This window comes from Phacochoerus africanus, chromosome 2 (genome assembly GCF_016906955.1).
Source record: "Phacochoerus africanus isolate WHEZ1 chromosome 2, ROS_Pafr_v1, whole genome shotgun sequence".
NCBI classification, from domain to species: domain Eukaryota; kingdom Metazoa; phylum Chordata; class Mammalia; order Artiodactyla; family Suidae; genus Phacochoerus; species Phacochoerus africanus.
In genome coordinates this window covers 13,938,775-13,951,898 of record NC_062545.1, presented here as the reverse complement: position 1 = coordinate 13,951,898, position 13,124 = coordinate 13,938,775, and the positions used below count along the sequence as shown (strand labels likewise).

General features: G+C 41.7%; 1 protein-coding gene across 13 annotated transcripts in view; it reads right to left on the bottom strand.

Moving 5' to 3' along the window:
* The window catches only part of SYNE1 (spectrin repeat containing nuclear envelope protein 1), a 479,896-nt gene that overhangs the window by 247,424 nt on the left and 219,348 nt on the right, over nucleotides 1–13,124 (bottom strand). For all 13 annotated transcript variants that reach the window (XM_047769899.1, XM_047769909.1, XM_047769910.1 and 10 more), the window contains 5 exons: nucleotides 12,725–12,880; nucleotides 8,723–9,014; nucleotides 7,442–7,614; nucleotides 4,790–5,099; nucleotides 2,930–3,094 (listed from right to left, as the gene is read on the bottom strand). In XM_047769899.1, coding sequence (XP_047625855.1) covers nucleotides 2,930–3,094; nucleotides 4,790–5,099; nucleotides 7,442–7,614; nucleotides 8,723–9,014; nucleotides 12,725–12,880 — 1,096 coding nt within the window. The remainder of the gene's footprint in view (nucleotides 1–2,929; nucleotides 3,095–4,789; nucleotides 5,100–7,441; nucleotides 7,615–8,722; nucleotides 9,015–12,724; nucleotides 12,881–13,124) is intronic.

Genomic DNA, 13,124 nt, shown 5'->3' with positions numbered 1-13,124 from the left:
GACAAAAAAGATGATTATTAGGAAAAGAAAAAACTTCCAGAAGAAAATCAATTACAAATTAACAAGAAATAGGGAAAAGAGGGTGATAAGTATGGGGCATGTTTAACAGATTATGTTAAGCATAACTATATTTTAGCTAATCTATATAATATAGTGCATATAATTAGATTAAAATAAATATACCTTCTCACAATTATATATAAGAGAACCACATTTTAGTACAGGTCATTTAAAAGATTGAGTTATAGGGTAATTCAGAGCACAAGCACATGAAATCTTTATACGCAGTTAGCTTTTATAGACATATTCATTCTTTTCTCAGCAGTAAATACTAAAAATGTATTTTGTTTATCAATGCATATGGTAAGTAGTGATTTGATGCAGAAAAAATTATAACATAAAAAGGGAGGCTATGTGTAACTATTAGATTTAAATACCTGTAATTTTCCTTTATAAGCGATTTCAAATTTGGGGTTTGGAGAGTATCAACTGTCAAAAATCTGTTTCCAAAAATACTCTTTAAGATATCATCCCAGTTTTCTTTGGCTTGACATTGGGATATTTCAGTATTTGCAATCACTAATTCTACTCATCCAGATTTTGAATGAGGAGATCATCATTTTAAAGTGTTTTGAAAATGACATTTTCGTGTATTTCCTCAGTTTGTATTTCAACTCTTTAAAACTACTACATGCACATACTGTCATACACATACACGTTTGGCTTTGAAGTTGCCTGCTGGTGGTTCCTGCTGGGGGCAGGGAGGGATGACCTTGAAGGACAGAGGAGGTGCCACCGGCTACCCGGCTTCCCTCAAGCTTCCTCCTCCCCTAAAACCAGCCTCCGCTCAGGCCTGACCTGGACTTTGACGGGCCACCTCTGCCACGCTTCACTTTCTCCTTCCCAGACCCCAATTTCTTTGTGTCAGCTCCATTTCCTATATTTTTTGAAGTGTTTTATAAAAGTATTTCAATAAAAGAGCCTTGGGCAACCCAGAAAACAGCCTTTGTACAATTATTCTTACCTTTCTTGACCTTGACTTTTCAAAACATTAGTTCATTCTTGCTACCTGGTCTTCCACCCCACTCTTCACTCCCTAATCGGTGACATCTGGTTCCTCACCTGACCTGGCTGCAGAAATGGCTCTAGGTGATCGTCAAGTAGCCTGAACACCAAGTCCAGGAGCCACTTGTTAGTCCTCTTAATAGCCACCTCTTGGTACTTCTGTGACGGTGACCATCAGGGGCCCTGCTGACAACACGCCTTCCTTTCCTCTCTCGTTATTATATCTCCTCTCTTTTCTCCCTCTCCCTTTCACAGTCTCTTCTGAGGCCCCTTAAATATTGAGAGTGCCCAGATTTCAGTCCTGTGCCCATTGTCCTGTTTGCTTTACATGTAGGTCTGGGTTTCATTCACTTGGGTGGCTTCAACTACAAATTACGTGTTGATCATTCCAACCTGTGTCTTCAATCCAGGTTCCTAATCTGCAGGTCAGACATGACCACTCCACTGCTTCCTGGACATCAACACCTGGCAGTTCAAGTGCCACCTGTTCACGCTGAAAGGCCCCATCCTTCGACTTTTCTCACATTGCCACTTAAATCACTCATTTATGAAATCCACTGGATTTTCTTACTGAGTGTGTTCTATGTGTCAAGCATGTTGGTAAATGCTTTATGAGCACCATGTAATTTAGTCCTGGACACTACTCGGCGAGGCAGGTTCTATTGTTATTCTTTAGCTTACCAATTAAGAGCTTGAGGCTTGAGGACATCAAGTGACCTGCCCAAAGACACAGCTAGAAAAGCAGTAAAGACAAGACGCAGCATCAGGGTCTGATTCGAGAGCCTGAACTCTAAAATCCTTGTGAGCTCTCATTACATTTGATGTATTATTTTATAAATTTCAGTTTTTGCATTACCACTCCCTACCACACTGCTTGTTCCTTGTGGGGTGCACTACTCCAAAGGGATGGATGAATGGATGAATAAACTAAAATATCAGGGAGGAGCATATCAAAGTATTTTAAAAAAATCACATAGATAATAAGAACTTAAGAAGTGGCTTTATGTAGGTGTCTCATTTAAAACCTATGCAATCACTCTAAGACTTAACTAAGATCATACTTTCTAAACATTTACAAATAAATCCTCAAAATGGGGTTATTATCGTTCTTGTCAACAATTATTTTTATGTTCCGATTTCCAGGTATCAGAACCCAATCTGAGTCTTATATTCCTGACCACAATTTTCCTGTGTATTCCAACATTTCCTCACCTACAATTAAACCATTAAGGATTTCCTTATTGTCTAGTTTTCAGATTAAAATCTATCATTTTCCACAGAGAGAAAATTATGCAATTTAATATTCAGGTAACTAGAAACATATTTACTCCAGCTCCCTCAGATATGTGAATTTCTGTTTTTAAGTTGCCCTTATAAGCAATATACTAGGTTATAATTTTAATGCTCTTTTAGGTACTGCCTTCCATTATACTGTTGTACTATTAGGAAGGAAACAGAATAAAACATCTGAATGACATTTCCCAGTTATTGTGCAAATCCATTTAACTAAGCCATTTCATAAACTTCTCTCACTGTGCTAGAAAATAACAGTGTCTAGTTTGGTCAGCCCACTGATCTGGTGCATATTTCATAGGCTTTGATGCTACAGCAATAAGCACATTTGCAGTCAGAAGCATACAAGGAGTGTTCCATTTTCCGCAAAAGTGTGCAGTGCTTTGAATTCCCTTTCTTCTCTTGCTTATGTCTATAATTCATGAGGTGCAAGGCAATAAAAACCCATAAACAGAAAATGGGAAGAAGGCATTTTAAATAAAGCATCTTCTCCACAGAATCTTCAGCACAGGTATGTGATACCCAAGAACCAAGGAAACAATGAAGTTATAAAATCTGTCCATTTTCTGACCTTAATTTTAGATAACTTTTTCTGGGTGGCTGATGAATCTCCAGACATATCTGACCACCGATGAAGTTCTTCTTTTGCCGAATGGAGCCAATCTGTGAATTCCTGGACTGCGTCTAAATACATGAGATGATCTTTCACGACCTCTTCTGCTTTCCTCATTTTCTCCTAATAAACAAAGATAAGAGTACCTCAACAGCAGTCACCACTGAGAATCTGAGATGAGACAAGACAGCAGGTCTCTTGATGACTGCAGAAGATTTCATGCTTTGCTTGACTTTCCTCTATGTTCAAAATCTTAAAACAGGAGTTCCCGTAGTGGTGCAGTGGAAACGAATCCGACTAGGAACCACGAGGTTGCGGGTTCGATCCCTGGCCTTGCTCAGTGGGTTAAGGATCCAGCATTGCTGTGGCTGTGGTGTAGGCCAGTAGCTGTAGCTCCGATCCGACCCTAGCCTGGGAACCTCCATATGCCGTGGGTGCAGCCCTAAAAAGCAAAAAAAAAAAAAAGAAAAATCTTAAAATGAAAAAAAATCAACTCTTTGATTTTTGAAGACTTTGAAGAAGCAACCATTTTCCTTTAAGTTTTTTATAGTCTAGCTTAGAATAAAAATCTAGGCTTGATGAATGTTGATTAACATTCCTCACTAATAATCCACTTTATTATTATTTTTATTATCATTGTAACTATTTTTATTATTGAGGCAATTTTATGTGTTGCTTTTGTGTACAGTATTCTGCTCATCACTTTAAATGCATTTGTTCATTTAATCCTCGCAATAGCCGTATTATATGTATATATATATATGTGTATATATATGTATGTATATATATATATGTGTATATAACTATTGTTTATTTGTTTATTTTGGCCACACCCATGGCATATGGAGGTTTCCAGGCCAGGGATGGAAGCTGAGTCAAAGCTTCGACCTGTGCCACAGCCAAGGCTATGCCAGATCCTTTAACCGACTGCACTGGACCAAAAACCGAACCCACACCTCCACGGCAACCTGAGCCACTGCAGCTGGATTGTCAACCCACTGCACCACAGCGGGAACTTCTAGGTATACCATTATTAACACTGCGTTGTAGAAAGAGCTTCCAGATGTTACAGATACGTTAAGTAACATGTCCTAAGTCACACATCCAAAAGAATCGAAGGCAGAATTCAAACATAGGTCTTTTTGACTCAAGAAACCTAGTTCTTCATCACTACCAAAATAAAAATGAAGATAAACTAACACAAATGTTAAAAATTGTCCTATTGATAATACAGAGAAAGGTCCCAAAAGGAAAATCAAGAGAAGGGGGAAAAGCCTCTCCCTTATTTCCTTTAACACTCCCACAAATATACAAAGGAAAATTCATGGAGGAAAGTAAAGCTAGAGAGATAGAATTAAAAGATAATCGTGATATTACACAAAGGCGCCTTTGTCTTAGAGAACAAGAAAATGCAGTTTTTACTAAAATGAGAAGTAAACAAAACACTTGGTACATGACTGAAATCCAGGAGGTAAATAGACCTGCATTTAAAACAACAAATATAAGTGGCAGCAAAAGAAAAAGAATTCTAAACACTGAGAATTGAGGGTCAGACAATCTTACAAAGAAAAGAAGTGGGTTGATTAATATCCGAAGCAGGGAAAGATGAAAAACAAAGAATAATAATAATAAAAAAAATCCCCAACATTGCAGGAAGAGAAAACGTCATGGACATCCATTGTGAGAAGTGACCCTGTATGTCACTTCCGTTCACTAAATGTACACCTGGCTTCAGAGCAGCCAAGTCCCCTACAATTTAACCTACAGTGCATTCTTTATCTGAACCTTGAAGTTTTTTCCTCACTATAGAGCACTAACCTTAGAAACTGTCATTATGTCATTAAACTGTGTTTTCAGTTCCTCTTGTGCGGTCTCCTTGAATGACTCATCCTCAGTCTTCTGGTAAAGCTCCCTGGCCTTGGCAACAAGCCGCTGCAGGGCTCCAGCGTGATCTTCTGCCTCCGATACTAGGGACTGAAAATGGTCCAGAAGCAAAAACTTCTCTTTCAGACCAGGCTGCAGTTGCAAAGGATGTTCTACTTTTTGATCCACTTCTTCCATCCACTGCTCCAACTGGTTTTTCCACTCTAGATAGTCATTCCATTGGCTAATCACAGATGCTAATGTGCTGGAATTAATGTCATATTATAAAAATAAGTTATCTCAAGGACTCTACAGCAAACCAATCACGAGGGCATCGCATCCATGTAAGCTGTTTTACTGAAGGCTACTGTAAGTGATGAAAACACGGCTTTTAAGTGCAGGGAGAAACACCACTTCTCTGACACAAGACACAGATTCTTCAAATGAAATCAATCTAGAAGGTATATGTATGACTGGGCCACTCTGTTGGGCAGCAGAAATTGGTACAACATTGTCAACCAATTATGCTTCAATTTAAAAAAAATAAAAAATAAAAGGTGAAAAAAAATAAATCTATGTCAAAATTTGAAGGGACCTGTAGTCATACAGGTATCTGGAGATTTGTCTTCCAAGTGCTAATTGTCCTAAATGAAGAGACACATGTGTGTTATGCTGTTACAGCATTAGCACTGGGACCTCAGTTAAATTTGATTGAATATACATCAATTCTTCATTTTCTTCATTATTAATTTATCATATTAAAAGAATTCAAAATGTAAGGTATTCTTTCTGAGTGAATAACATAATTCGATTATTTTTTTCACTAAGGGATGTACATGTGAAATGTTTAGCGCTCTGTGTGGAATGTTTGAAGGAATGAAGGCGCAGTGCATTAATAATATGAGAAGGATGGTCACATAAGTCCTATACGTAATGGTCAAGGAAATAGCTCTCCAGATAGTCAAATAAAAGGCTCTCCAGACTGGCATTGTAAAAACTCTCCAATATTTACCTTCACAAACCATTTTCAACTCATCTTCGGTGACCACTCCCAACCTCCCTGGCATGTAATCCGATCGATGATCCTGGAGTTATATCAGTGGTGAATGTACTTCCAAATTGTTCCCTCTTGTGTCAATAGAAACCTTGAAGCCCTAAGCTTTCCTCAAAGAATTTTCCAGAATGTTCAAATCAATCTCTCCTCTCTAGAATCCACCTCAAGCCCTGCTTTCTCCCATAGTCCGAAAGCATTGTAGGAACACAATCTGAATCAAGGTTTCTTTTTGTTTCGTTTTGTTTTTAATGTATCCTACACTAACCTCTGAGCTCTTAGAGGGCAACTACTGTTTTGTTCTGTTTCATTGTTTTAGCACAATAATTTGAACACTGCTACTGCTCAAAATGTAGTTGCCAAATTTAATTTCTTGCGGGAAGAGAGGAAAAAAGGATTTGAGTCTGCTTCTTGTATTTAACCCTTTATTCTAATATCTGGAAAATAGTCACCCGTATTCCTCTTCATTTTTATGAAGCTGGCCTATCGCCAAGCATTGGGACGTTTAGTTCACGCTTCAGCCCTCTGTAGGGTAACAGAACCATGGGATTTGATTTTTTTTTTCTTTGCTGACTGTTGGGCTACGACAAGGACTCAAAGTTCTTCTAACTTGGGGAGTCGCCACCTACCCTCCGCATTTAACAGAATCAAAACAAGACACAACTTCCCAGATTTTAGCTGTAAACATAGTTCAGTGCTTACACTGCAGGGAGTAACTGCAGTGTTGTTTTGTTTCGTGATGAGGTGTAATCTTTTATTCATCTATTATTACGACCATGTCACGCCCACACTTCTTCCATGAGTTAACAGTACACAGAACCTTCAGAATGGGGCTCCTGGAAGGTGGCTTTAGTATGATTCTGACTGAAGGTCATCTGTCCACCAAGCCAGCTAGTGTATTGGTGGATACTCTGAGAAAAGGGAGGCCAAAACCTTCCACTCACAAATGTAACACACCACCACCACCACCCCCTGGTGTAACCATCGCCGTGCTTCACCGCAGGGTTGGGAAGGGCTGGTTGCTGCTCATACGAGGACCTCCACGCACTGCAGGAGGTTGGCTCTACTGGCCTCGCACTAAAAGCCAGGACTCCCCATCACTGGGGTACCCAAATCCTCCCCACGCATTTCCACAACCCCAGTGTCCATCGTGGCTATTACTTCTGGTTGAGAAAAAGATTTATACTTAAGTGCGTCAGTTGCCCACAACTGAATTGCCCTTAAAAATGAGAAGTTAGTAAAGAGCATATAACCTTGCCTTGATGAATGGATAGGAGGTATCTCACAGAGCCCATGTATGCAAGATTCCATGAGCGATATTACATCGTTTGCACACACACACACACACACATGCACACATGCACAAACACAAAGCAAGCAAGACAAACCAGCCTTCGCCATTCCAAAAAGTACAATCTGAGTTAAGACAGGCATGCATACGAGCTAAAGTAATGTGCTTGGCAACCCAATGGCAGGGTATCTTCAGCGCTGCTCCGTTATTTCACTAAGTCCTGGGTTTGAATCAGACAAATAAACACTAAAAATCACTTCCGTACCTCTGAGCATGGACGGAGGAGCTCATGATGTTTGCCCAGACGTCTTTAAGGGTCTGTAGCTGAGTCTGAATCACCTGCTGACCTTCCTTGTTGCTGCTCCTCAAGGCCTGTTCCCCTTTGCCAATGGCCATGTTCAGCTTAACTTCTCCTTCCCCTTTCATCAGGAGAATCTCCTACGAAGGAAGAGCACGTCCTGGTCAACAGAATTACTAAGAGCTTCTGATGTTTTAAAAAACAGCTAAGACTCAAAGTAGGGCATAGCTTACTCACTTGAAAATGAAAACAACAGCATCAAACCCTGGACCTTCCTGCCCTCTGATACCTTACTTAACTATTAGATACCCAGGAGTGTGGGAGTCAGAAATTAACTCTGATTTAAGTCCTTGGAAAACGCTGGGCCACTAGCCTCCAAATGGAACTTTACTGGATTTTGCATCCAAGTAAAAATAATAAATTATTTTGAAAATGAAGACACACTTATCAAAAACATAACAGTCCCGTATTTTCCTTGCCTGGCTAATGCCTGTCTTTCAGGGTCACCTTGCTGGCTGCAGACTGGGCTGGTGACCTCCTTTGGCTGCAGTCACGGCTCCTACACACACTGCACAGCAAGCAACAATTTGCAGGTTGGTCTCGCCCACTGACAGTGAGCTCCCAGAAAGCAAAGGCTAGTTTCCGTCTCCATATTGCTATCCACTTGTCTGGGGAGTACCTGCTGTGGTGCAACAGGATCAGTGGCAGCATCTTGGGAGAGCTGGGATGCAGGTTTGATCCCTAGCCTGGCGCAGTGGGTTAAGGATCCTGCATTGCCGGAGCTGCAGCTTAGATAAACTGTGACTCAGATCTGATCCCTAGCCCAGGAACCCAACATGCCTCAGGATGGACAAACAAAACAAAACAAACTTGCCTGGGAGTAAAGTAGGCATTCCATAACATTTGCTAAATATTTAGTAAAAATATTAAAAATTATTTTAATCGAATGATAGTTTTTCTTTTAAAGCTATTAGAACACAAATGTGCCTTTACAAAAGGGAAAAGTGACCCTTGCAAATCCTCTTTTTTATTTTTATTTTTTGGTTGCACCCATAACGTGCAGAAGTGTCCAGGCCAGGGATCGAACCTGAGTCATAGCAGTGACAACTCTGGACCCTTAACTGCTAGGCCGCCAACGATCTCCACACCCCATCCTCAATTAGAGGCTCACAGAACAATGAGGACCCAATTCCAACGTGTGCATCTAATCAAGTTTGTCTTCAGAAGGCATCGGCATCCGCTGCCTACCTGCACTTGTAACAGCCGTCTCTCCAAGGCATCTTTGCTCCCCGCCGTGCTCTCTGCGCAGGCCAGCCTGTCCTGCATGTCTTTCACCCAGGACCACATGCTCTGCAGCGCCTCCTCCAGGGCCTCGTGCTCCTGCAGGGCCAGCTGGCAGCTGCGGAGTCTCTCCTTGGTCATTCGGAGTAAGTGCTGGTAGTTGGCGAGGAGCTGGGAGCACAGGCGTCCTTCTTTGCCGGCGCCGTGGCCCTCTTCACTGAGAAGCTGCCCTCTCTGGGAAAGCTTGTCCACAGACTCTCTAAAGGAAACAGGAAAAGGAGTTTAATTCAGACAATCTGGAGAGCAGAGGAGCGACAAGTGATTGTGGACACTGGAGCGGTGACCAGACAGGAGCTCCCAGCCGACGATGCACCTTTCAGGCACCGTGCTGGGACCCTCTTAGGGCTGGCTCCCGGGGCTCCTCTCGTGTCTCTGAATGCAGTCCACACACAGCGGGGTGGGGGTGGGGGGGGGTGAGGGTGACTCAGGCTGTGTCCTGCCTAGAATGCAGCCCACTGGTCTGCTAGGGATTCTTTCCAGGCTGATGTCTAACTTTTCTCCTTTCCTAATTAATGTTCTCACCATAAACAGCTCCTGGAAGTTCCCCAAACACCCTGCCCTGGTGTAAACACATGGAGACTCCTTCTTCCTTCAGGATGGCTCTTCCGTTCTCTTCTGCGGCTTCTCTAATTGGCTCTTCACATCTTAGCATAGTCATCACTGTGGAAGCATCTCGAAGACGCCTCTTCTAAGTGTGCGAAGACGCCTCTTCTAAGTGTGCTCTGTCCAGCCTGCTCTGTCATCTCATACAACCTGTCTCAATCCACCAGGCTTTCACCTTCTAGAAGCCAAGGCTATCGCGTTCATCTCCTGTCCCCAGGACCCAGCACAACGTTTGGCAGAGGCAAAGTACCAAAAAAAAAAAGTTTCTTTCAAAAGGTCATCTTATGCGTACTTATGGGTTTCTTCTCTGTGCCTTTGGTACTTGGCACATCTCAGTTTGGAGTTATGTTAATTAGGTCAAGGGCAAACATCATCACAGGTGGCTGAGTTGGTTTCACCCTCTTTTACTGAGTTCTGAATTCCAATCCACACATCCATCATGAAATGCCTGGGATACCAGCAGGGAGAGTGCAGATGCCTTAACAAAAACTGTGGTGAATGCTGGAAAAAGATGTGAAGGTTATCTCCTGCTCTGTCTTAATTTTTTTTTTTTTCTGAGCAGCTACTATATAAACGGCATCCTATGGGCCTCTGTGAGATATACTAGACTTACACAATATTACATATACTTAAAACTACATCTTTTATAATCCAGTTGGTGAGACAAGAAGCTGGCTTACGCAATAATGTGAGTTGAATAATAATTCAAGATGACAGAGATCCCTGGTTACTACAAGAGGTAAACATTCAATGATTTTCAAATCTGGGGTTCTTTTTAAAAGTACAGGACATCCCCACCAAGATATCTGAAGTACTGGAAAATATTATGGTGAAAAAAAAAATCCAGAGAACTGGGAGGAGCAAGTGGCAAGAGAGAGAAGTCAGGTGACTCAGCTGGGAGACCAGCAGAACATGTTAACATCAGGGCCATCCAGAGAAGCAGCCAGTTCAAAAGAACCTGGGAACAAATACATCTAAGGACTCTTAGCATCTGGTCCCGGAACATCAGACAGTAACAATTCAGGAAGAACATGGAAAGTCACTTTAAACGTTTGGAAGGAGGAGAGAAGCAGGTCTGGCCATGATATACTATACCTAGACAAGAGTCAAGTTTTTTTTTGTTGTTGTTGTTTGTTTCTTTTTTGTTTTTGTTTTTTTAGGGCCATGCTTCAGCATATGGAAGTTCCCAGGGTAGGAGTCAAATGAGAGCTATAGCTGCTGGCCTACACTCGCAGCCACAGCAACACCAGATCTGAGCCACATCTGCAACCTATCTATATCACAACTTATGGCTACGCTGGATCCTTAACCCACTGAGGAAGGCCAGGGATCAAACCCTCATCCTCATGGATACTAGTTACAACAAGAACTCCAACAAGAGTCAAGATGTTAAAAGAAAATAAAGTACAGTGTAATTTCCAGAGTTATGTAGTTAGAATGATGCTATTATTCTGTCAATTCAGCAAACACTTTCTATTTTTGGCACTATACTAGATAAAGTTGATAAAGACCTGATGGTCCCTGGCCTTGAGGACTCACCACTGGGTTGGGGTTTATAAAATTGAAACCCAGATACAAAAGCCCTTCCATGTCCCCTGTCTTTTGTTTGTAGAAAACCTGTAGTCTCCCAGGTATCCCTGGGCCTCAAAAGAGCAGGCGCAAACATTTAATGCTTAGGACAACAGAGTCACAGAATCTTTAGTTCCTCCCAGAAGGACATAGGTAACGGTGTCTGATGCATATTCCTGAGTTGTTTTTCAGATGCTATAACTGCCACTAGAAGGAAAATGCTAACTGCATGATGACGAGACTGTAGGTGTGACGTAAGCTGCTCCATCTTGAGCAGTACCGAATCTGTGGCTCGCACAATTCCAAGAATTGGCTTTGAGTGAAGGGGAACAAACTGACCCTGGAACTGAAGATTAATTGTGCTTAAAATAATCAAGATGACACTGACCAGACCATCGCCTGACCCGTTTTAAGATGCTTCTCAAAGCTAACTGCTGTTCTGCATGTGGTTCCCGCCTGCACACCCTTGCAGCTTTCCTTTAGAAGTTCTTTCCTTTAGAAGTTCCTGCCTTCTGATCGGCAACAGGGAGTTTTACCTTCTTTCCAGGAATGCTGGCTTTCTCAATAAAGTCATATTTCCTTTTACCCAACACCTTCTCTCAGTATTGGATTCTTGAGCAACAAGCAGCCTAACCTGAGTTCAGGAACAAAATCAACAAAGAGTTTACCCCATGGTAAAAGGCTCACAGAGGTGGGACCAAAACATTTCAGGGAGATTGTATAAAGGCCATCAAACTGGCACACCAAAAATTGTTCTCAGTGTGGGTGCTGCTTCTGCATTTGTGCGTATGTTTGTCTTTCAAGAAAAGGAATATTTGGCATGTTCGACCACAAGGAGGATTCAGTGGAAATAAGGAATGGGTATGATCTGAATTAGGCAATTTTTGCTCAGTTGGTTGATGTTGCCGATTCGCCTGGTTAAGCAGGCTGGGTACCAGCCTCTGCTGCTTCACTGTAGCCTCTTCCTGCTCAAAGTGCATCTCTCTCTGTAAGGTGACAGTTAGATAGTTAAAGAGTTTGGGGTCAAGCTGCACTCCCCCAGCGGAAAGCATTCTATCTTCCAATGCAAGAACTCCGATGAAGCAACTGAAAAATGCCAGGGGGAAGCATGAATTTAGGGAGCAAAGCCGTGACAGTGGTGGAATCCAAAGCACAGGCCAGAGAACCGTGCCTGGGAAGGAGCTAGAAACATTTGCCCCGTCAGCAAGCAATGAGGAGATAAGTCTTACAATGGAGATAACGAACCTCTAGGACAGACTACATGACCTCATGCTTTCTGCCTTACTAAGAATATTACGAAAATGAGGTGGATTGGAAATGGTACTGGAGGCTGAAGTGTATGAAGAATATACGGAAATTGGGGTCTCTAGCATTATTTTTGTAAATGAAGAATATCATTATAATGATAGTCTAACAATAACCCCTGAGAAGAAAGCATATTTATTATTATTATCTCAATGCTTAAAAGTTAATATCAAGCAGTACAGGAAAGGAGTGGCCTCTCCAATCCGTTGAGCAAAGGAGACCAGCTCCTTAATTCCACCCCATGCTCTCTCCAGAATACCACACAACTACAGAAACACTGCACAATCGTTTGTATTCTAGATGATCAGAGCGAGAAACACAAACGACCACCACCAACTCACCAGCCAACCAGCCAACAACCAACCCAAATAAAAAATGAACCAGACAAACACTTGTTAGTGGGGAAGAACCTACCCCTCATCTGCACCGTACCTTGCAGCCAGTAGTTCTCCCAGGAACATTTCAATTTTATGGACTTCATTTTTCTTCTCAGGAATGTGCTGCTTACGCTCTCCTAAATTTTCCGTGCTTAATCTTTCATCCATTTCTTGGATCCATAAGTTCAGTTTTCTGTGCTGATCTTCAAAGCTAAAGAAAAGAAAAACATCTTAGAGAAATTCGTATGTGCTCATTTTAATAAATTCTAGTATCTGAGGTCACAATATCTATGGCAATTGAGATCACATGAATTTTCAAGTAGTGAAGAAAACTTGACAATCAGCCCATTCAGATTATCACTTGTTTCAATAACAAAACGACAGATCCTAGGCATTTCTCCTGAGATCCAAGCAGAAAAAGCAGTACCTATCTCACTGAGTTGATTTCCTTGGTA